The sequence below is a fragment of the Piliocolobus tephrosceles genome, chromosome 16 (genome assembly GCF_002776525.5).
Source record: "Piliocolobus tephrosceles isolate RC106 chromosome 16, ASM277652v3, whole genome shotgun sequence".
NCBI classification, from domain to species: domain Eukaryota; kingdom Metazoa; phylum Chordata; class Mammalia; order Primates; family Cercopithecidae; genus Piliocolobus; species Piliocolobus tephrosceles.
The window spans coordinates 32,459,356-32,483,978 of NC_045449.1; the positions used below are offsets into that span (position 1 = coordinate 32,459,356).

Here is a 24,623-nt window from a genome sequence, read left to right on the forward strand (position 1 = left end):
AGCTGGGCATGGTGGCGGGTGCCTGTAATCCCAGCTACTTGGGAGGCTGAGGCAGGAGAATTGCTTGAACCCAGGAGGTGGAGGTTGCAGTGAGCCGAGATTGCACCACTGCACTCCAGCCTGGGGGATGGAGTGAGACTCTGTCTCAAAAAAAAAAAAAAAAAAAAGATTTGGTTTCACTTTACACCTTGACTTTTGAGGTGTGAGTAGAAATCTAGTATCCCTATCCTCCCATCTATTGCAAACAGTTTTCTAAGGAGAGAGCGTATACTGAGTGCAGTCATGGAAGATTCACAGGTAAGTTAAGACTGGACAAGTTTTTGAAGAATGGGTGAATCAAAGGAAGGGAGGACATTGTAGTTGACTGAAACCATGCAAAAATGCTAGATGTCTCTATAGGAAAGACCGTAAAGTTCAGATTTAGAGGTAGAATAAGAAAAAAGAAAAGAAAATAGCCAGTAAAGAAAATAGGCAGGGTGCGGTGGCTCATGCCTGTAATCCTAGCACTTTGGAAGGCTGAGGTTGAGTGGATCACCTGAGGTGAGGAGTTCAAGACCAGCCTGGCCAACATGGTGAAACCCCATCTCTACTAAATAATACAAAAATTAGCTGGGTGTGGTGGCGGGCACCTGTAATCTCAGTTGCTTGGGAGGCTGAGGCAGAGAGAATTGCTTGAACCTGGGAGGCAGAGGTTGCAGTGAGCCGAGATTGCATAACTGCACTCCAGCCTTGGGGACAGAGCGAGACTCCATCTCAAAAAAAAAACAAAAAACAAAAAGCAAACAACAACAACAACGAAACAGGATTCTGTCTCAAAAATAAATAATTAAAACAGAATTGATATGTCAAATTTGATGATGTACACAAAAGCACATAGGAACTTATAAAACACCATTTATTTATTTATGAGACGGAGTCTCACTCTGTCCCTTAGGCTGGAGTATAGTGGCACAAACTTGACTCACCTCTGCCTTCTGGGTTCAAGCAGTCCTCCTGCCTCAGCTTCCCAAGTATCTAGGATTACAAGTATGCACCATCATGCCCAGCTAATTTTTGTATTTTTAGTAATATTTATATTTTAGTTTCAGCATGTTGGCCTGGCTGGTCTTGAACTCCTGACCTCAAGTGATCTGCCCACCTTGGTCTCCCAAGGTGTTGGGATTACAGGCGTGAACCACCACGCCTGGCCAAAAACACCATTTAAATGTCAGGTATAAAAATAATTATGCCCTAGGTACATAATGTTATAATTCTGAATTTTGCTGGGTGTGGAATCATGTGCTATTAAACATTGCAACAGTGAATTCCTGTCGAAAGAAAATGAGCATTAAAGAATTACTGATGTATTAGCCATTTAATGGTTTTGATTTTTTTTTTTGAAACGGAGTCTCACTCTGTCACCTCGGCTGGAGTGCAGTGGCGCAATCTCCACTCACTGCAAGCTCTGCCGCCTCCTGGGTTCATGCCATTCTCCTGCCTCAGCCTCCCTAGAAGCTGGTACTACAGGCGCCCGCCACCACACCTGGCTAATTTTTTTGCATTTTTAGTAGAGATGGGGTTTCACCGTGTTCGCCAGGATGGTCTCGATCTCCTGACCTTGTGATCCACCCGCCTCGGGGCCTCCCAAAGTGCTGGGATTACAGGTGTGAGCCACCGCGCCCGGCTGGTTTTGATTTTTATCTTTAAGAGTAGGATGTCACTAATGCGGGAGATGGAGGTAAAGAGGTATGTCATTATTTGTGTTTTTAAAAGAGCAGTTTGCTGCTGGGAGGTGGGGGTTGCAGTGAGCCAAGATGGAGCCACTGCACTCCAGCCTGGGTGACAGAGAAAGACTCGGTCTCAAAAAAAAAAAAGAGCAGTTTTGGCTGGGCATGGTGGTTCACACCTGTAATCTCAGCACTTTGGAAGGCCAAGGTGGAGGACTGCTTGAGGTCAGAAGTTTGAGACCAGCCTGGGCAACAGAGTGAAATCCCATCTCTGCAAAAAAATAAAAAAATTAGCCAGGCATGGTGGCGCATACCTGTGGTCCCAGCTACATGGAAGGCTGAGGCAAGAGGATTGCTTGAGCCCGGGAGGTTAAGGCTGTAATGAGTCTTGTTTGTGTCATTGTACTCCAGTTTGCACAACAGAGTGAGACACTGTCTCAAAAACAAAAACAAAAACAAAAAACAGCAGTTCAACTCTAATGTGAAGTTTGGTGAGCAGTGGTGGATGCAGGAAGCCATGTATGCTTTTGGAGTAGCTGTTGTAGCTGGGACAGGGTGGTGGTGGTGTAAGAGGAATGAAGAGAACAGTTTAGGAAGACACAGGGACTTGGGATAGATTTACTGTTATAGGTGAGGAAGAAAGTGGTTCCTGGCTTTGCCAATGGGATAATGATGCTTTTCACCAAAATAAGGAACCCTGGAAGAAAATCAGGCTTGGTGAGGAAATCATGATCTTTGAGTGGAATTCGCACTTCTATTGAGACATCCAAACTCCATATTGAGGAAGTCACTAGCAGATACTAATTGAAGCAATGGGTGGAATGAATTAACCTAGGAGAGGATATATGGTAAGAAATGGAAATTTAGAAATTGGTTTTGAGTAACTCCAGTATTTAGAGGCTAGGTAGAAAAGAATGCCACAGCAGAGAGAATGGTGAAAGAGTGACTAGAGAAAGTGAAGAAAAGTTAGAGGATTATCCCTGAAAGACCAAGGGAGAGTATTTTAAGGAATAGATGGTGACCATTGGTTATAGTTGATGGTGGCTCATGCCTGTAATCCCAGCACTTTGGGAGGCCGAGGCGGGTGGATCATGAGATCAGGAGATCGAGACCATCCTGGCTAACATGGTGAAACCCCGTCTCTACTAAAAAAATACAAAAAATTCCGGGCGTAGTGGCAGACGCCTGTAATCCCAGCTACTCGGGAGGCTGAGGCAGGAGAATGGCATGAACCTGGGGGGCGGAGCTTGCAGTGAGCCGAGATCTTGCCACTACACTACAGCCTGGGAGACAGAGCAAGACTCCATCTCAAAAAAAAAAAAAAAAAAAAATATCTATTGGATTGAACAACTTAGAGATTGTTGGTCACCATTAGTGGTGACCAAAAATCACTTGGGAGGTGTGTTAGGGACATTTTGAAGTGGGTTTGGGGTAAATGTTAGATGAAAAATGATGACAGTTGTGAATAACCCAATTAAGGAATTTAGCTCCTAGGAGAGGGGAGGCCAGGTGCAGTGGCTCACGCCTGTAATCCCAGCACTTTGGGAGGCCTAGGTGGGCAGATCACTTGACGTCAGGAGTTTGAGACCAGTCTGGCTAACATGGCAAGACCCTGCCTCTACTAAAAATACAAAAATTAGCTAGGCGTGGTGACGCACATCTGTAATTCCAGCTACTCAGGAGGCTGAGGCACTAGAGATGGAGGTTGCAGTGAGCTGAGATCGTACAACTGCACTCCAGCCTGGTTGATGGAGTCAGAGTCTGTCTCCAAAAAAAAAAAAGTCAGAGAGAAGAGTGATGAAATCAAGTTGAGGAAGAGGAATGTTTATTGCTTTATGATTTTTAAAAACATTTATTGTACAAAATATGGCAAATAACGCAAAAGTATACATTAGTGAATGAGTTTTTACAAATCCAATGCTTATGTAAACAACACCTAAAAAATAGTATATAGTTGACCCTTTAATAACATGGATTTGAACTGTGCAGGTCCACTTCAGTTATACCCAGACTTTTTGGAATAAATACGTTGGAAAATTTTTTGGAGATTTGTGTGATACTCTGACAAAAACTTGCAGATGAACCACATAGCCTAGAAACATCAGAAAAATTAAGAAAAAGATATGAATGCATAAGATGTATAGATGCTAACCTATTTTATCATTTACTATAAAATATACACAAATCTAGGCCGGGCACGGGGGCTCACGTCTGTAATCCCAGCACTTTGGGAGGCCAAGACGGGTGGATTATTTGAAGTCAGGAGTTCAGCCTGGCCAACGTAGTGACACTCCATCTCTACTAAAAATACAAAAAAAAAAAAAAAACCCCAAAACAAAAAAACCCACAAAAAGCCATTAGCTGGGCATGGTGGCACATGCCTGTAATCCCAGCTTCTTGGGAGGCTGAGGCAGGAGATGTGCTAGATCCCAGGAGGTGGAGGTTGCAGTGAGCCAAGATTGCGCCAGTGCACTCCAGCCTGGGTGACAGAGCGAGACTCTGTCCCCCCCCCCCAAAAAAAGGATCTATCTCTGTCTGTCTCTCTTTCTCTCTATGTATATATGTATGTATAGATATACATGCACAAATCTATTATAAAAAGTTAGGATATATTGAAATGTACACGCACACTTAACAGACAGTATGTGGTGCCATCTATAATCATGTAAACAAATGTATAGATGCAGTATTGAATTTTAACTGCATAAAATTAACTGTAGTACATACTGTACTACTGTAATAATTTTGTAGTGACCTCCTGCTGCTGTCACAGGGAGCTCAAGAATTGCAAGTATCCACTTAAAATCATCTCTGGTGAGCAGTTTATGTTTCTAGTAAATTGCTGTGTCACAGTAGAAAGTGATCTCTTTGGATTCTCACCTATTTTGCATCATGTTAATTGTAACACTATAAACCTTGAATAGCATGATGGGTCCCATATGAAGTGCCCACTAGTGATGCTGGAGATTCTCCCAAGAAACAGAGAGAAGTCAGGACATCATGGCAAAAAGTTGAATTGATTGATATGTACTGCAGATTGAAGTCTGCAGCTGGTGATTGCCCACCATTTCAAGATAAAGGAATCTGGCCTAAGGACTATTGTAAAAAAAGAAAAGGAATTTTTTTTTTTTCTTCGAGACAGGGTCTTCCTCTGTCACCCAGGCTGGAGTGCAGTGGTACAGTCTCAGCTCACCGCAACCTCCACCTCTGGGGCTCAAACAGTCCTCCCAACTCAGCCTCCCAAGTAACTGGGACTCTAGGCGTGTGCCACAGCGCCTGGCTAACTTTTGTCTATTTTTGTAGAGACCAGCCTGGGCAACGTGGCAAAACCCCGTCTGTATAAAAATTAGCTGAATGTGGTGGCGTGTGCTTATAGTCCCAGGCAGAGGAGACTGCTTGAGCTTGGGAGGCAGAGGTTGCAGTGAGCTGAGATAGCACATTACACTTCAGCCTGGGCAATGGGAGTGAAACCTTGTCTCAAAAAAAAAAAAAAAAAAAAAAAAAAAAATTAAGATAAATACAGCTTTTACAGGGGTGCAGGATGCTGTAAGAAAGACTTACCTATAGACCCTAATATGATTTGAGAAAAAGCGAAGTCATTATATGACAACTTAAAGCAAAAGGAAGGTGGTGAAAAATCTAAAACTGGAGAATTTAATGCCAGAAAAGGGTGATTTGATAATTGTAGAAAGAAGTTTGGTTTAAAAAATGTCAAGATAAAAAGAAGCAGCTTCTGCCAACCAAGAGGCAGCAGGGGAGTTCCCAGATGCCATTAGGAAAATCATTGAGGAGAAAGGTTATCTGCCTGAACGAGTTTTTAATGCTGACAGAAGTGCCCTATTCTGGGAAAAAAATGCCACAGAAGACATTTATTAGTAAGGAAGAGAAGTGTGCACCCGGAATTAAGGCCAGGAAGGGATAGACTAACTGTATTGTTTTGTGCAAATGCAGTCAAGTTTATAATCAGGACTGTCCTTATCTATAATGCTGCTAACCCCCAACCTTGGAGGGAAAAGATAAACAGCAGCTGCTAGTCTTTTCCTTGTATAACAAGAAGACTAGACAGTGGGAACCCTTTTTCTGGATTGGCTCCATTGACACTTGTTCCCAAAGTCAGGGAGTACCTGACCAGTAAGAGACTGCCTTTTAAAGTTTTTTTTGAGGCTGGGTGCAGTGCTTCACGCCTGTAATCCCAGCACTTTGGGGGGCCGAGATGGGTGGATCACTTGAGGTAGGAGTTCGAGACCAGCCTGGCCGACTTGGTGATGCCCCATCTATACTAGTACAAAAATTAGCTGGGCATGTTGGTGCATGCCTATAATCCTGGCTACTCAGGAGGCTGAGGCAGGAGAATCGCTTGAACCCAGGAGGCAGAGGTTACAATTAGCTGAGATTGAGCCACTACACTCCAGCCTGGGAGACAGAGGGAGACTCAGTCTCAAAAAAAAAAAGTTTTATTGATATTGCACAGTGCCCGTGGCCACGTGAAATCTCATGAATTCAACACCAAAGGTATGGAAGTGGTCTACTTGCCCCCAGACACAGTGTCTCTATCTTGACATAGGCCTCTAGATCAAAGGATCACACAGACCTTTTAAGGCTCACCACACATGGTACTCTATGGAAAGGATTGTCAGCTCTGTGAAAGAGAACCCTGATAGAACATCAGGAAAGTCTGGAAGGATCACACCCTTGAAGATGCCGTCAGTGTTACAGAAATAACCATGAAAGTTAGCAAGCTTGAAACAATAAATTCCTGCTGGGGAAAACTGTCCAGATGTTTTGCATGACTTACAGGATTTACGATAGGTACCATCAAGAAAGTCATGAAAGAGGGCTAGACATGGTGGCTCATCCCTGTAATCCCAGCACTTTGGGACACCCAGGCTGGCAGATCACCTTAGGTCAGGAGTTCGAGACCAGTCTGGCCAACATGGTGAAACCCTGTCTCTACTAAAAATACAAAAATTATCCAGGAGTGGTGATGCCTGTAATCCCAGCTACTTGGGAGGCTAAGGCATGAGAATCGCTTGAGCCTGGGAGGCAGAGTTTCAGTGAGCTGAGATCATGCCACTGCATTCCAGCTTGGGCAACAGAGTGAGACTTGTCTCAAAAAAAAAAAAAAAAAAATCACGAAAGAAGTTGTAGATATGGCAAAAAAGATGAGAAGTGAAGCATTTCAAGATACCAATTTTGGAGAAATTCAAGAATTAATAGATACCACACCAGAGAAGTTAAGAGAAGACAGATTGATGGAGCTCGGTGCTTCCAAACCAGTGCCAGATGATGAGGAAGAAGATGTAGAAGAAACAGTGCCAGAAGATTGATGTTAGACAGTCTGCCAAAAAGCTTCTAATGTTTAAGACTGCTTTTGACTTCTTTTAGACATTGATCTTTCTGTAATACTGGCACTGAAATGAAAGCAATGGTGGAAGAAGGATTGGTACCGTATAGAAACATTTTTAGAGAAATTTGCAAAAATGTCAGAGAGAAAGTATAGTATATTTCCATAAAGTTATACTGAGCATGCCTGCATCTGTTGCCTTCCCTTCCACCTTCTCCACCTCCTCTGTCTCTGTTACCCCTGAGGGAGATGACCAACCCCTCCTATTCTTCCTCTTCCTTAGCCTACTCACTGTGAAGACAAGGATGAAAACGTTTTTTGTTTTGGAGATGGAGTTTCGCTGTTGTTGCCCAGGCTGGAGTGTGGTGGTGTGGTCTCGGCTCACTGCAACCTCCACCTCCCGGGTTTAAGCAATTCTTCTGCCTCAGCCTCCCGAGTAGCTGGGATTACAGGTGCCCACCACCACTCCTGGCTAATTTTTTGTATTTTTAGTAGAGGTGGGGTTTCACCATGTTGGCCAGGCTGGTCTAGAACTCCTGAACTCAGGTGGTCCACCCGCCTCAGCCTCCCAAAGTGCTGGGATTACAGGCCTGAGCTACCGCACCCAGCAGGATGAAGACTTTTTTGATGATCCACTTCCATTAATGGATAGTACATATATTTTCTCTTCTGTATATTCTAAGAATATAGTATATAAAACATATAACATACAAAATATGTGTTAACTGTTTATTTTAACAGTAAGCCTTCTGGCCAGCAGTAAGCTATTAGCAGTTAAGTTTTTGGGTGAGTCAAAAGTTATAAATGGTGGTTCATACCTGTATTCCCTCCCAGCAGTTCGGGAGGCCGAGGCAGACGGATCTCTTGAGGGCAGGCACACAAGACCAGCCTGGGCAACATGGCAAAACCCCATCTCTACTAAATATACAAAAAGTAACCAGGTGTGGTGGAGACTGCAGTGAGCTGAGATTGTGCCACTATACTCCAGCCTGGACAACAGAGCGAGAGTCTGTCAAAAACAAAACAACCCCCAAAACTCATACTATACATTTTTTTGTTTTTTTTTGGTGGAGATAGGGTCTCACTTTGTCACCCAGGCTGGAGTGGAGTGCAGTGGTGTGATCACAACTTAGAGCATCCTTGACCTCCTGGGCTCAAGTGATCTTCCCATTTCAGTCTCCCCAGCAACTGGGACTACAGGTGCTTTTCACCAAGCCCAGCTAATTTTTGTATTATTATTATTTTTTGAGACAGAATTTTGCTCTTGTTGCTTGAGTACAATGGCTTGATCTCAGCTCACTGCAACCTCTGCCTCACGGGTTCAAGCAATTCTCCTACTGCAGCCTCCTAAGTAGCTGGGATTACAGGCATGCACCATCACACCCGGCTAATTTTGTATTTTCAGTAGAGACAGGATTTCTCCATGTTGGTTAGGCTGGTCTCGAATGCCCGACCTCAGGTGATCCGCCTGCCTCGGCCTCCCAAAGTACTGAGATTACAGGCGTGAGCCATTGCGCCCGGCCAATTTTTGTATTTTTTGTAGAGATAGGGTTTTGCCATGTTGCCCAGGCTGGTCTCAAACTCCTGGGCCCAAGTGGTATGCCCACCTTGACCTCCCAAAGTGCTGGGATTACTCAGTCTATACGTGGATTTTGACTTCATTGGGGGACGGGGGACTCAGCACCCCTACCCTCCACATTGTTCAAGGGTCAACTGTACTTTTTTCCTTTCAATCTTTATGTCGTTTATTTTTCTTTCCTAATTGCACTGTCTAGGGCCTCTAGTACAGTGTTGAATGTAAGTTTTAAGTTTGGGCATTTTTGCCTTGTTCTGCCTCATAGGGAGGAAGCATTCAGTCTTTTACCATAATTAGCTACAGTATTTTCATAGACATCCTTTATTCTTGATTTGCTGAGTTTTAAAAATAAAATAGCTATTGCATTTTAGCAAATGCTTTTTTAACATATGTTGAAATGATCATATGATTTTTCGCCTTTATTCTGTTAATGTTGGCAAGTTATAATTGATTTTTCCAATGTTAACCCATCTTACATTTGTGGGATAAACCCTATACTTTAGTGGTTGATTATCCATTGTATATTGTGGAATCCACTTTGCTAGTCTTTGTATTTTTGTTTTCTTTGTAAAGTATTTTTATATGTACATTCCTGAGGAGGATTAATTTATAGTTTTCTTGTAATTTCTTAGTCTAGTTTTGATTGCCTCAGAATGAGTTGGTACTTATTGCCTTCTCTTCTGTTTTTTAGAAAAGCATGTAAGGCCGGACGTGATAGCTCATATCTGTAATCCTAGCACTTCGGGAAGCTGAGGCAGGTGGACTGCTTGAACTCAGGAGTTTGAGACCAGCCTGGGCAACATGACGAAACCCTGTCTCCACAAAAAATACAAAAAAATTAGCTGGACATTATGGCATATGCCTGTAGTCCCAGCTGCTTGGGAGGCTGAGGTGGGAGGATCACCTGAGCATAGAAAGTCAAGGCTGCAGTGAGCTATGATGGCTCCACTCTACTCCAGCTTGCATGAAAGAGTGAGATTCTGTCTCAAAAAATAAAAAAGTTTGTGTAGAATTGATGTTATTATTATTTTTAGAGCCAGGGCCTCGCTCTGTCACCCAAGCTATAGTACAGTGGTGCCATCATAGCTCACCGCAGTCTTGAATTATTTTGTTTAAAGGCTCCTTCCACTTCAGTCTCCAGAGTATCTAGGACTATAAGTGTGCGCCACCAAGCCCAGCTAATAATAATAATATCATCATTATTTTTGAGATGGAGTCTTGCTCTATTGCCCAGACTGGAGTGCAGTGGCGTGATCTCGGCTCACTGCAACCGCCGCCTCCTGGGTTCAAGTGATTCTTATGCCTCAGCCTCCCCAGTAGCTGGGATTACAGGCGCAGCACTACACCCGGCTAATTTTTGTATTTTTTAGTGGAGACGGGGTTTCACCATCTTGGCCAGGCTGGTCTCGAACTCCTGATCTCATGATCCGCCCGCCTCAGCCTCCCGAAGTGCTGGGATTACAGGCGTGAGCCACCAGGCCTGGACTATTTTTTTTTTTTTAAATAGAGACAGGATCTGGCTTTGTTGCCTAGGCTGATCTTGAACTCCTGGTCTCAGGTGATCCTTCTACTTTGGCCTCTCAAAAAACTGGGATTATAGGTGTAAGCCACCATGCCCAGCCCTGTCTTCTTTTTTTTTTTCCCTTAAATGTTTGATATTATTTAAAGCTATGTTGAAATGGGCCAATGAATGACAGATATATAAGGAAATAGATAGCCAGGATGGACAACTTTGAGAATTCTGTCTATTCAGAGAAGAGAGGATAGTCACTGGAGAGGTGTAAAGATTGAATCAGGCATTAAAGAAATACTGTTGTTTTCTTGACTGACATTATGTCTTTTAAGTTAGCTTCTTTGTTACTTAATTGTATTGCAGATACATCAAGAAATCTGGAATTTCATGAAATACATAGCACTGGGAATGAACCGCCTTTGCTGATTATGATTGGCTACAGTGATGGAATGCAGGTCTGGAGTGTCCCTGTAAGTACACATGTGGTTGAATACCTAAAACGTTATACTTCCCAGCATGTTAGCTTATGTGAAATCTGTAGATAACTTTTTTTTTTTTGGAGACAGAGTCTCATTCTGTTGCCCAGGCTGGAGTGCCGTGGCGCGATCTCGGCTTACTGCAAGCTCTGCCTCCCGGGTTCACGCCATTCTCCTGCCTCAGCCTCCTGTGTAGCTGGGATTACAGGCACCCACCACCATGCCTGGCTAATTTTTTGTATTTTTAGTAGAAATGGGGTTTCACCTTGTTAGCCAGGATGGTCTCAATCTCCTGACCTCGGCATCCACTTGCCCCTGCCTCCCAAAGTGCTAGGATTACAGGCATGAGCCACCACGCCTGGCCAACATTTTTTAAGTTAAAAAAATGTTTATTTTTTGATAAGTCACTTCTGATGAAGTTTGGTCTTCCATTCTGTTCTGTTTTTTTTGAGACAGGGTCTCTGTCGCCCAGGCTCGAGGGCAGTGGCATGATTGTAACTCACTCTGTCCTCTAGTGATCCTCCCGCCTCAGTCTCTGGAGTTGGGACTACAGGCACGTGCTACCACACCCAGCTAATTTTTAATACTTTTAAATGGACACAGGGGCCTACTGTGTTGCCCAGGCTGGTCTTGAACTCCTGGGCTCAAGTAATCCTCCTACTTGGCCTCCTAAAGTGTGGGCGTTACAGGCATGAGCCGCTGTGTCTGGCCAATTCTGTTTTTATAATTATTGTATTATTAAGTATCTAAGATGTGGGATTTTTTTTTTAACTTGGCTTTACTTTGCAGAAGTAGAAGAATCATGCTGGCATGTCACGAAATTACAAGTGTTCTTTTTCTTTTGCCTTTTGGGAAGTGTAGTTGACATGTTTCAAGGTCTTGCAATGTTCTTTGTAATTTTGGTATTGTTCAAAAGGCATGGAGAAAGTACTTAAAATTTGGTAGTTTTTTTTTCTTACTGAGAGGAATATTTCTAGGTTGTGATAAAACAAAAGGGTTTTGTAAATGTAAATTTTTCATATTAATAGAGACTACATTTTGCTTCATTATGCTGTTTGTTGACAGAATTGAAGACAAAGAGGAAGCTATACATTTAACAAGAGGGTTGAGCCTGTGTGATTAGGGGTGTTGACTGGATTGAACACATTCCTTTGGTGGTACTCAGGTTGCTTTAACTGCTCGCTTGTTTTGGTTATAATTAGAGGTATTACTTTTAATAGTTTAAAGTTAATTTCTGTTTATCTTTGAGTGCTTAAGGTCTTTAGTCTTTATTCCTCCTTATGCCTAGATTGTATTTTGAGAGGCTTGAATTTTTTTTTTTTGAGACAGAATCTTGCTCTGTCGCCCAGGCTGGAGTGCAGTGGTGTGATCTTGGCTCACTGCAAGCTCTGCCTCCTGGGTTCACGCCATTTTCCTGCCTCAGCCTCCTGAGTAGCTGGGACTACATGTGCCTGCCACCATGCCCGGCTAATTTTTTGTATTTTTAGTAGAGATGGGGTTTCACTGTGTTAGCCAGGATGGTCTCCATCTCCTGACCTCGTGATCTGCCTGCCTCGGCCTCCCAGAGTGCTGGGATTACAGGTGTGAGCCACTGCGCCCGGCATAATTTTTTTTTTGATGGAATTTTCTTTGGCCATTTGTATGTTGTTGTAGTACCGCTACTTCATGAATTAGGGCCTGGTGTAGAGGCTCACGCTTATAATCCCAGCACTTTGGGAGGCTGAGGCAGGAGGATCAGTTGAGGCCAGCAGTTCGAGACTAACGTGGGCAACATAGTGAGACCGGCTGGGCACGGTGGCTCATACCTGTAATCCCAGTACTTTGGGAGGCCAAGGCAGGCAGATCATTTGAGTTCAGGAGTTTGAGACCAGCCTGACTAACATGGTGAAACCTCGTATCTACTAAAAATACAAAAAAAATTAGCCGGGTGTGATGACGCGTGTCTGTACTCCCAGCTACTCAGGAGGCTGAGGCAGGAGAGTTGCTTGAACCCGGGAGGTGGTGGTTACAGTGAGCCAAGATTGTACCACTGCACTCCAGCCTGGGCGACAGAGTGAGACTCTGTCTCAAAACAAAATAGAACAAAACAAACAAACAAACAAAAACACATAGTGAGACCTTGTCTCTACAAAAAATTTTGAAAATTAGCCAGGTGTAGTGGCATGCACCTGCAGTTCCAGCTCCTTGGGAGGATGAGGCAGGAGGATTGCCTGAGTCTGGGAGGTTGAAGCTGCAGTGAGCGGTGATTATGCCACTGCACTCCAGCCTGGGTGACAGAGTGAAACCGTGTCTCAGGGAAAAAAAAAAAAAAGACAATCTGGGAAAATAAGCTTCTTATGTTTCATTGATTGAGCTCTCATTATGGTCAAAGAGGTTTATATACATATTATCTCATCTAATGTAGAAGTTACCTTGTTTTACAGGTGGTAAGGTCACACTGCTTTTAAGAGGTGGAACTAGAATTTTAACCTAGTTATGTCTGAATTCAAATTCAAAGCCCATGATCTAAGAGCTATACTTCATCACTTTTCAAATGTGATTGCTAAAGATATGACATGCGAGTAGTTTTGTAGTTTAGGTTCAGTTTTTGTAGAGGTGAAGGGAATTTTCCTTTCTCCCTCTGAAATAAATTGACAATAGATTAACAGGAGGAAAAAGCATACACATGCACAAGAGCCACATAAAATGAGACTCAAAGAAGGGCCAGATGGCTGAAGCTTACATAGTGCTTTCTTCATAGGGGAGAAGGAAAAGGAGGAATGTAGTCAATTTTGAGAGTTAGTAAGTCATTCTCAAGAAAGTTGAAGGGGCCCATAGAGCAGAAAATCGTTTCTAAGTGATTCTCTTGGAAATGGGACCTGAGCAGAGATGATAGCCTGTGACAAAGTCTGTCTAGGTGTGATGTCGTTTCTCGGTTTTTCTTCCTGCAATTTGAGATTAATCTTCTCTGGTTGAAGAAATTTCAGAGAGGGGAGAGGGAGGCAATTGTGTTTCTTCTAGAAGAGCTTCAGGAAAGGGAACTTTAGAGAGTTCCACCTTGTGCTTGTGAGGGAGAAGCAGGAGAACATCAGAAGTCCTTGGTTCTGAGGGCTTCTGAGGCCTTTTAATTTCCTTTAGCTCAAAATGCTTGCATGCCAAAATGCCGGAATTTGGAATATTGTTTTTTGAGCCCCAGTGTTTTCATTTGTAAAAGATTAGGATGTACCTTCAAATACTCATAATTATCTTTTATGTTTTACTCTGTTAGCCATTACTGTGTTGGAACCCTTCTGAAACTTACAACCATTATTCATTCAATGAGCATATGCTAGACAGTGGGCAGCCTGTTTGCCAACCTGAAAAAAATGACTCTCATGGATCTTTATAGTCTGTAATTCATACAGTTGGCCCTCTATGTATGTGTTTTGCACATCTGCAGATTCGACCAACTGTGGATTGAAGATATTTGGAATTAAAAAAGAGGATGGTTGTGTCTGTACTGAACACATACAGAGTTTTCTTTCTCGTCATTATTTCCTAAACAATGCAGTGTAACAATTATTTACATAGCATTTACATTATACTAGGTATTGTAAGTAATTAAGAGATGATTTAAAGTATATGAGAGGATATGTAAAGATTGTATGCAAATACTGTGCCATTTTATGTAAAGTACTTGAGCATCATGGACTTTGGTATCCATGGGTGGTTTGTGGAACCAATCCCCCACAGATGCTGAGGGACAATTGTATTTGCATTTGCTTTTCTTTTTTTTTGGAGTGCAGTGGGGGTGATCTCAGCTCACTGCAACCTCTGCCTCCCGGGTTCAAGTGATTTTCATGTCTCAGCCCCCTGAGTAGCTGGGACTACAGGTGTGAGCCACCATGCCAGGCTAATTTTTGTGTGTTTTTTTAGTAGAGACGGGGTTTCACCATGTTGGCCAGGTTGGTTTTGAACTCCTGACCTCAAGTGATCAACCTGCCTTGGCCTCCCAGAGTGCTGGGATTACAGGTGTGAGCAACCGTGCCTGGCCTGCTTTTTAAAAATAGAGATGATATCTCACTATGTTGCCCAGATTGGTCTTGAACTCCTGGCCTCAGGCCATCCTCCTGCTGTGGCTTCCCAAACCACTGGGATTACAGATGTGAGCCATCATGCCTGGCTATGTCTTTGCTTTTGAGTAAGTGTAGGTGGGCAGAAAATCAACCCCTGTCCAAACCTTAGCTTAGTTTTTGCTTCTAGTATATACTCAGGACTCCCTCTTGTTGAGTATAATATAACTGTCCCACAGTGGCTCATGTCTGTAATCCCAGTACTTTGGAGGCCAAGGCAAGCAGGTTACTTGAGGTCAAGAGTTTGAGACCATCCTGGCCAACATGGTGAAACTCCATCTTTACTAAAAGTACAAAAATTAGCCAGAGATGGTGGTGGGCACCTGTAATCCCAGCTACTTGGGAGGCTGAGGCAGGAAAATTGCTTGAGCCCAGGAGGCGGAAGTTGCAATGAGCTGAGATTGCGCCACTGCGCTCTTGCCTGGGTAACAGAGTGAGACTGTGTCTCAAAAAGAAAGACAAAACTGTCCCACCTGGGAGTCTCAGGTTAAGAAAATAAGCGTATCCTGGTTAAACATTTAAAAAAATTGTCTATTGAAGTACATAGATGTGAATGGAACTTAGATGATGTCTAGGAATATTGTTAATTAGAGTCAGCTCAAAAGCAGAACTGTGCAGTAGTTTACTCCCCAACCTCTACTGCTTTGTATATGACACCAGCTCTCCTAGCTTTCCTGAGCAGTCAGATCCCTTCTTTAAACACACCAGATTTGACATAGAATGATTGTTATGTTGACGTTCCAGATAAACAACCCCTTTTTCCAACCATCCCTAACAATGTTATTGACTCTTTTTTGGTGAGGTAAATATAAGCTTTCTTGCTTAAAATTCTTAATTAAAAAAATCAAAATTATCTTTGTATATATTTTAAAAACCAAATAGTGGGGTGAGATTCAAATATGAAAAAACTGAAGTTCTATACGCTGCCTTTCTTTTTTTTTTTGTTTTGGAGACTCTTGCTCTGTTGCCCAGACTGGAGTGCGGTGACGCAATCTTGGCTCACTGCAGCCTCCACCTCCGGGGTTCAAGCAGTTCTCCTGCCTCAGCCTCCCGAGTAGCTGAGATTACAGGCACGCATCACCACACCCAGGTAATTTTTGTATTTTTAGTAGAGATGGGGTTTCACCACATTGGCCAGGCTGGTCTCAAACTCCTGACCTCACGTGATCCACCTGCCTCAGTCTCCCAAAGTGCTGGGATTACAGGCGTGAGCCACCACACCTGACCTCAAAATATCATACTTTTTGAAGTTTTCTTCTCCCAGTTTTAGATAGATTGGTGCCATGAACTACACAGTTTTTTTTGGTTTTATTTTTTATTTTTGATATGGAGTCTCGTTCTGTCACCCAGGCTGGAGTGCAGTAGCATGATCTCGGCTCACTGCAGGCTCTGCCTCCTGGGTTCAAGCGATTCTCCTGCCTCACCTTGCTGAATAGCTGGGATTATGGGCACGCGCCATCACGTCGTGCTCATTTTTGTATTTTTAGTAGAGACAGGGTTTCACTGTGTTGGTGAGGCTGGTCTCGAGCTCCTGACCTCGTGAACTGCCTGGCTCAGCCTCCCAAAGTGCTGGGATTACAGGCATGAGCCAATGTGCGCAGCCACAAACTATGAAGATTTAAATGGTGTTCATTTATTCAGCACATGTCTGGGATATACAGTGGTGAGCACAACAGATGTGGTCTTTACTGTCATGGAGCTAGTAGGAAAGAGAGATTTAAATAAAAATAAATGCATATACAACTTAAGTTGTAATATGAGAAAAAGGATGACATATTATGACAAGGAAGTGGCATATAAGCTAAAAAATACTTAGGGTAAGACTGGAACAATAAACAGTCAACAGAGGTTCTGAGATGAAAACGTTCTTTTCTGTATAGTTAGAGATTGATTTAGATTTCTCAAATTTTTTCTCTTTAAAGAGTATTGAGGCCGGGCATGGTGGCTCACGCCTATAATCCCAACACTTTGGGAGGCTGAGGGTGGTGTATTGCTTGAGGCCAGCAGTTTAAGAGCAGCTTGGGCAACATGATGAGATCCCATCTAACCAAAAACCACAAAAATTCAGGCTGAAACAGGAGGATCACTTGAACCTAGGAGGTCGAGGCTGCATTGAGCTGTGATTGCGCCACTGCACGCCAGCCTGGGTGACAGAGCAAGACCCTCTTAAAAAAAAAAAGGAAGAAAGAAGAATATTGAGATAAATATCTTTATGGTCATATAATTTGGAGAGATCAATAAAAGTAAGGCTCCTGATAGATTTTCCAAATTACATTCTTTTACAGCCATGTCATTTGTACTTATCCCATACATTTATTAATTCATTCATTCAGCAAAGATTTATTAATTGTCTATTACATGCCAGACTGTGTTGAAGGTGCTGAGACAACACTGAACAAAACAAAGTCATTCTCCTTGTGGAATTTTCATTCTGGTAGGTGGAGAAGATAGATTTAGTAAATGTCTACCATGTTAGATGGTGATAGATGTTATGTATGGTAGGGGGGTTGGTGTTGTCGTGGGTTGCTGTTCTACATAGGATGGTCTGGGAAAGCCTCTCAAAGATCCAGTGACATAGTGGAGTGGTGTGAAGTTCTCCATATGGGTATTTGAGGGAGGAACACTCCAAGCCAGTACAAACACTCTGTGGTGCAGAATATGTTTCTTATATTTACGAACAGTAAGGAGGCAGTTTAGCTGGAGTTAGGGGAGCAAAGTAAAGAGTAAGAGATTATGTCCAAGAGGTGGCAGTTGGCTAGGGCTTTGTTTTAGCCCTTGTAAGGACATCTAAAATTTCAAATATAGAGCAAAGTTGGAATTTTACAGTGAAAATACTTATACCCACCATCTAGAGCAGCAGTCCCCAACGTTTTTGGCACCAGGGACCGGTTTTGTGGAAGATAGTTTTCCCACGGGGTGGGAATAGTTTCAGTATGATTCAAGCACAGTAAATGTATTGTTCAGTTTATTTCTATTATTATTACATTGTAATATATAATGAAATAGTTATACAACTCACCCTAATGTAGAACCAGTGGGAGCTCTGAGCTTGTTTTCCCACAACTAGATGGTCCCATCTGGGGGTGATGGGAGACAGTGACAGGTCATCAGGCATTGGATTCTCATAAGGAGCATGCAGTCTAGATCCCTGGCATGCGCAGTTCACAATAGGGTTCGCATGCCGATGAGAATCTAGTGCTGCTGACCTGAGGAGAGGCAGAGCTTAGGCAGTAATGTGTGTGATGGAGAGCAGCTGTAAATACAGATGAAGCTTTGCTTTTGCTTGCCTGCTTCTCACCTCCTACTGTGAGGCCTGGTTCCTAACCAGTGCCTGGCCCAGAGATTGGGGACCCCTCAACTAGAGTATACCCTTAAACTTTTCCTATACTTTCTTTTTTTCCCAGTTTTTTTTTTTTCAGGCAACCCTCAGAACCAGAACGGGTTCATAGAGCTGCCTACTATACTTTCTCATGTCCATCTTATTCGGTGCATTTCAGAGGAATGCAAACATCAATATGCTTTCCCCTAACTACTTTTGCATGCATATAATTACCTAGAGTTCAATGTTTGGTTAGTTTTTTTGTTTTTTTAGACAGAGCCTCGCTCTATTGCCCAGGCTGGAGGGCAGTGGTGCGATCTCTGCTCACTGCAGCCTCTACCTCATGGGTTCAATCGATTCTCATGTCTCAGCCTCCAGAGTAGCTGGGATTACAGGCACATGCCACCATGCCTGGCTAATTTTTGTGATCTTTTAAATTTTAGCTATTTTGGCCGGTTATACCTTGACGATTTACTTAGCATTAGCATTTCCCTGATGACTAATAATGTGGAGTACTTTTTCATGTTTCTTGGCCATTTGTATATATTTTAGCAATTATTTGTATAATTTTGCTGCCCAGTAAAAAATTTAGTTTAGGATTACTAAACCTGTAATCCTTAGCACTTTGGGAGGCTGAGGTGGGCAGATCACAAGGTCAGGAGATTGAGACTATCCTGGCTAACATGGTGAAATGCCATCTCTACTAAAAATACAAAAAATACAAAAAAATTAGCCTGACGTGGTGGCGGGTGCCTGTAGTCCCAGCTACTTGGGAGGCTGAGGCACGAGAATGGCGTGAACCCAGGAGGTGGAGCTTTCAGTGAGCCGAGATTGCACCATTTCATTCCAGCCTGGGCTACAGAGCAAGACTCCATCTCAAAAACACCACCACCACCACCACTTAGTTGTAGAAGCCATTGGAGGATCTTGAATAGAGGTAATATCACTTTTAAAAATAAGGAAGGTGTGTGAAGAACAGATTTGGGTGGAAAGGTAGTGAATTTGGTTTTAAATGTGTGAACCGTAGACTGTTGAATCATTTGTTAATGGCAGCAAAAAGGTAAAGTGCAGAAAATGAGAGTAAGCTTTTAGAAACCTGTAGTATTTGCCAGTGCATACTCTCCAAACATATGTATATAGTTTACAGAAGTATCATTTGTGCCAACTTTTAGAAAAATAAAAGGAAATTGGTCATTTATGACAAATGGTTTGAAAAACACTATCATCAAGGCATCCAGTTGGAGAAGAAGTTGTTTTTGATAAGTATGTTTAGACATGCAATCATGTATTATTTTATTTCACACAAATAACATTTCTGTGATTATTAACGTTCATTTTAGCATTATACATTCTTTGTAGTCATGAGAATAAGATACAGAATTTTCAAGAAGGAGATTTGAATTGCAGAATGAGGAGTTGGACTTATTCTTTCAGCCATAATAATTTGGACTCATTGAGAAGCTTTTGGAAACATACATTCCAGAAGCTGTCTGTAATACTGATTTTGTGGTTGCAGTGGGATGAATAGCAGGAGAAAAGAAAATGTTATAAGGCTAGTTAGGAGTGAATTTCAACACTGTCTGAATGTTAGATGTTCAGAGCCTAAAGTAAGTTTGTTGCTGTGAGGGGATCACCAAAAACCATGGTAAGTGGTTAGACATTTAGAAGAGAAGAAAGTCAAAGATGTTTCCAGAGTCTTGACCTGGGGACTGGTGCTGCTTAGTATGAGAGATGGCATCGTTTTAGCAGAAATAGAATTTGATTATTAGACTTAGACTATGTTAAAAATCATGTAAAGTAAAAATTGTATAGCATCTTGTCTTACAAGTAATAAAGGGTTCTCACTTAAAGTTTCAGTGGTAAAAGTCTTCTGATATTTTCCTATAATTTTTGCTATCTGTTTAAATGCCTACTTAGTTTTCTCTTCTTTTCTTTTCTTTTTGAGACATAGTCTTGCTCTGTCACCCAGGCTGGAGTACAGTGGTGCAATCATGGCTTCAACCTCCTGGGCTCAAGCGATTCCCTCACCTCAGTCTCCCGAGTAGCAGGGACCACAGGCATGCACCACCATGCCCAACTAATTTTTGTGTGTGTGTGTGTTTTTTTTTTTGTAGATGTGGGGTTTTGCCATGTTGCCCAGGCTGATCTTGAACTCTTGAGCTCAAGCGATCCTCCTGCCTTGGCCTCCCACAGTGCTGTGATTACAGGCATGAGCCACTGCGCCCAGCGTCTTATCTTCTTTTGAAATGCTTAATTTTTTCTAAAAAAATGGAGAGTATATTTATTACAGCACCTAAAATATGGCAGTTGTATTGTGTGAAACAGTATACAGTTGACCCTGGGTATCCATGGATTCTGAATACATGGATTCAGTCAATGTGGATAGAAAATATTTGGGAAAAAAGTAAAAAATAATTCAACAATAAAAAATAACACAAATAAAAATGACAATATAGCTATTTACGTAGCACTTACATTGTATTAGGTATTGTAAGTAGTTTAGAGATGATTTAAAGTATATAGGAGGTTGTGCATAGGTTATATATTTATAGTTTATGTGCAGATACCATGCCATTTTATAAAAGGGACTTGAACATTGGAGGTTTTGGTGTCCACAGGGATTCTGGAACCGATCCCATGTGGATACAGAGAGATGACCGTATTTTCGTTTCAAAAGTTAGTATTTTTTTTTTTTTTTTTTTTTTTTTTTTTTTTTTTGAGACGGAGTCTCGATCTGTCGCCCAGGCTGGAGTGCAGTGGCGCGCTCTCGGCTCACTGCAGGCTCCGCCTCCCGGGTTCACGCCATTCTCCTGCCTCAGCCTCCCAAGTAGCTGGGACTACAGGCGCCCGCCATCTCGCCCGGCTAATTTTTGTATTTTTTAGTAGAGACGGGGTTTCACCGTGTTAGCCAGGATGGTCTCGATCTCCTGACCTCGTGATCCACCCGTCTCGGCCTCCCAAAGTGCTGGGATTACAGGCTTGAGCCACCGCGCCCGGCCAAAAGTTAGTATTTGTAGTATTTTCTTGGAGCTGTGTATATACAGTACTTCAATGACCTAACACTAGGTGTCGCTACCACATTGATCTAAGAAAAGTGCATCTGCTCCTTGAAAGGAAATTTTTGCCCTAAAGCTTTTGTGTAGTTTTTATACACTAAAAGCTTTAGAGCAAACATGCAAGGGCATTCTTGAGGTAAATACCAATTAGTCTACTATTTATTAGAGGTTAGGTGCCAATAGACCTTGCCATGTTAAGATTGTTAGCCAGGAAACAGTTTTTATGGGTCTCATTTGGGAGTAATATAAAGTTAGTGATTTGGGTACACTGGCAAGCAGAGAGAGGTTGAATATGGATGGAGTCCAGTGAAAAAAATTACCTTTGTTGAGAATAGGACTTTATTTTCTTTGGTGCATTATCTTCTTCCTGGAAAGAGAAGTAATAGGTGGATCCTTAGACATCTGCAGTGGGAGGGAATTGGTTGTTATGGATGAATAAAAGCAGAAATGAAGAGTAATACTGAAGAAACTTCTGGAATTTACTCATATTGGTGGATTAAAATATCTTTTCCTGTAGTATGTTTCTTAAAGTATCACTTCAAAGAAGTCTTGCATCTGAAACTTAATTTTTCCCTGTGTGCGAATAGTGGCGTGACTCTTGTTGATTTGACGCAGGCAGAAGACATTACTGTGAGTTTGAAATTTATCATTGTAAGTTTGACTCTTTCTTATTTGAGATCTTTTTGATGATTTTCTACTCAAATGATTTTCTTATTTGGACCTAAGCTGATTTATAAGTCTGTGGAATGCAATTTTTTTCTGATAAATGTTATTGAATATACATACAGTAAAATGCACAAATCTTAAGTGCATAGATTGAATATATATACTATATATATATATATATATATATATATATATATATATATATAAAATATTCTAACCATCATCCTGGATTAAGATCTAGAACATTTCCAGTACCTCAAAAGAATCCCTCGTGCCACTTGCTTGGCAATACTACCCTCTTTCCACCTCCAAGTAACCATTATTCTGCTATTCTGACTTCTATCACCATAGATTTGTTTTTTTCTATTCTTGAATGTCTAAAAAATATGGTCATAGATTTAAAAAGTATACTTTTATGTTCTGGCTTGTCTCTTAACATTATGACTGTAAGATTTGTTTTTATGCTATTATGTGTAACATTAATTTTGCTGTGTAGTATCTATCATGTGAATACAATAATTTTTTAAAAAATCCATTATATGACTGATAGACATTTTTGTTGTTTCCAGTTTTTGAGTATTAATAAAGTTGCTCTGAAAATTCTTGCATATGGTAATTTTTCATGGACATAAACAAAAAATGGTAATTTTTGCTGTATGTAGACACTCATTTGTCTTGGGTATTGATCTAGGAGTAGATTTATTGTGTCATAGGATAAGTACATGTTTACCTTTAGTAGGTACTCCCACATAGTTTCGAAAGTGGTTTTGCCAACTTTGTACTCTCACCAGAAGTATTTGGAATTTCTGTCTGTTCTGCATTCTCAGCAGCACTTGGTATTGTCAGTCTTTTCAGTTTTGGCCATTCTGTTGTGGATGTGTTGATATCTTCTGTGAGGCTGTGAGGTTTTAAAAATGCTTTTCAGGGGGCTTGGCATGGTGGCTCATGCCTGTAATCCCAGCACTTTAGGAGGCCGAGGTGGGTGGATCACAAGGTCAAGAGATCAAGACCATCCTGGCCAACATGGTGAAACCCTGTCTCTATTAAAAATACAAAAATTAGCCAGGCGTGGTGGCGGGCACCTGTAGTCCCAGCTACTCGGGAGGCTGAGGCACGAGAATCACTTGAACCTGGGAGGTGGAGGTTGCAGTGAGCCGAGATTGTACCAGTGCACTCCAGCCTGGTGACAGAGCAAGACTCCGTCTCCAAAAAAAAAAAAAAAATGCTTTTTAGGCTGGGCACAGTGGTTCATGCCTGTAATCTTAGCACTTTGGGAGGCTGAGGTGGGAGGAGCCTTTGAGATTAGAAGTTTGAGACCAGCCTGGGCACCATAGTGAGATCCTGTCTCTACGAAAAGTAAAACATTAGCCGGTCCTCGTGGCAGCAACTCAGGAGGCTGAGGGGAGAGGATCACTTGAGTCTGGGAGATCAAGGCTACAGTGAGCTATGATTATGTTATTGCCCTCCAGCCTGGGCATCACAGTACACAGTAAGACCCTTTTTCAAAAAACGCTTTTTATTTTGCAATAAATTTCAAACTTCCAGAAAACTTTATAATGTATACAAGGTATTCCTGTTGCCCATCATGGAGATTCACCAATCATGGATTTTGCCTTATTTGTTTGTCATTCTCTCAGTCTGTGTATCTATGCATATATTTTCTGAACCATAATTTCCATAAATTATTATTATTGTTTTTGAGATGGAGTCTCGCTCTATTGCCCAGGCTGGAGTGCAGTGGCGTGATCTCGCCCACTGCAACCTCCATCTCCTGGGTTCAAGCAATTTTCCTGCCTCAGCCTCCTGAATAGCTGGGACAACAGGCATGTGCCGCCATGCCCAGGTAATTTTTTGTATTTTTAGTAAAGATGGGATTTTGGCATGTTAGCCAGGCTCTTCTTGAACTCCTGGCCTCAAGTGATCCAGTCACCTCGGCCTCCCAAAGTACTGGGATTACAGGCGTGAGCCATCGTGCCTGGCCTGTTTTCATAAATTATTTAGTATAATTTCCTAAGAATAAATGTATAGCCATAGCACTGTCATCAAACCCAGGTCATTTAAATTTGACGCAGTAGTATTGTGGTTCAGATTTTTTATCTTTTACTCTATTATTATTTCTTTTTGTATCTTTGTTTACTCCAAGGATATGAAAATATTCTTTTAGGCTGGGTGTGGTGGCTCATGCCTGTAATCCCAGCACTTTGAGAGGCCAAGGTAGGCGGACCACTTCAGGTCAGGAGTTCAAGACTAGCCTGGCCAACATGGTGAAACCCATTGCTACTAAAATACAAAAATTAGCTGGGCATGATGGTATGTGCATATAATCCCAGCTACTTGGGTAGCTGAGGCATGAGACTTGCTTGAACCCGGGAGGCACAGGTTGCAGTGAGCTGAGATCGCGCCACTGTACTCCAGCCTGGGTGACAGAGTGAGACTCTGTCTCAAAAAAAAAAAAAAAAAAAAAAAAAAAAACCGCTGGGCATGGTGGCTCATGCCTGTAATCTCAGCATTTTGGGAGGCTGAGGCAGGCTTATCACCTGAGGTCAGGAGATCGAGACCATCTTGGCCAACACAGTGAAACCCCATCTTTACTAAAAATACAAAAATTAGCCAGGCATGATGGCACACACCTGTAAGCCCAGCTACTTGGGAGGCTGAGGCAGGAGAATCACTTGAACCCGGGAGTCGGAAGTTGCAGTGAGCCAAGATCACCACTGCACTCCAGCCTGGCGACAGAGTGAGACTTTGTCTCAAAAAAAAAAATTCCTTTTCTTTTAGAGGGTTGTATTTACCTTTAGGTTTAAGATTCATTAAAACAACAAAAAACAAACCAAAAAAACCCCCAAATTTTGTATGTGTATGGTATGAGATGGGGT

The 24,623-nt window shown here is 42.2% G+C and overlaps 1 protein-coding gene across 8 annotated transcripts in view; it reads left to right on the plus strand.

Annotated features, from left to right (window-relative positions):
• BCAS3 (BCAS3 microtubule associated cell migration factor) overlaps positions 1-24,623 on the plus strand; it is a 722,154-nt gene that overhangs the window by 22,107 nt on the left and 675,424 nt on the right. For all 8 annotated transcript variants that reach the window (XM_023204675.3, XM_023204674.3, XM_023204677.2 and 5 more), the window contains one exon: positions 10,503-10,609. In XM_023204675.3, coding sequence (XP_023060443.1) covers positions 10,503-10,609 — 107 coding nt within the window. The remainder of the gene's footprint in view (positions 1-10,502; positions 10,610-24,623) is intronic.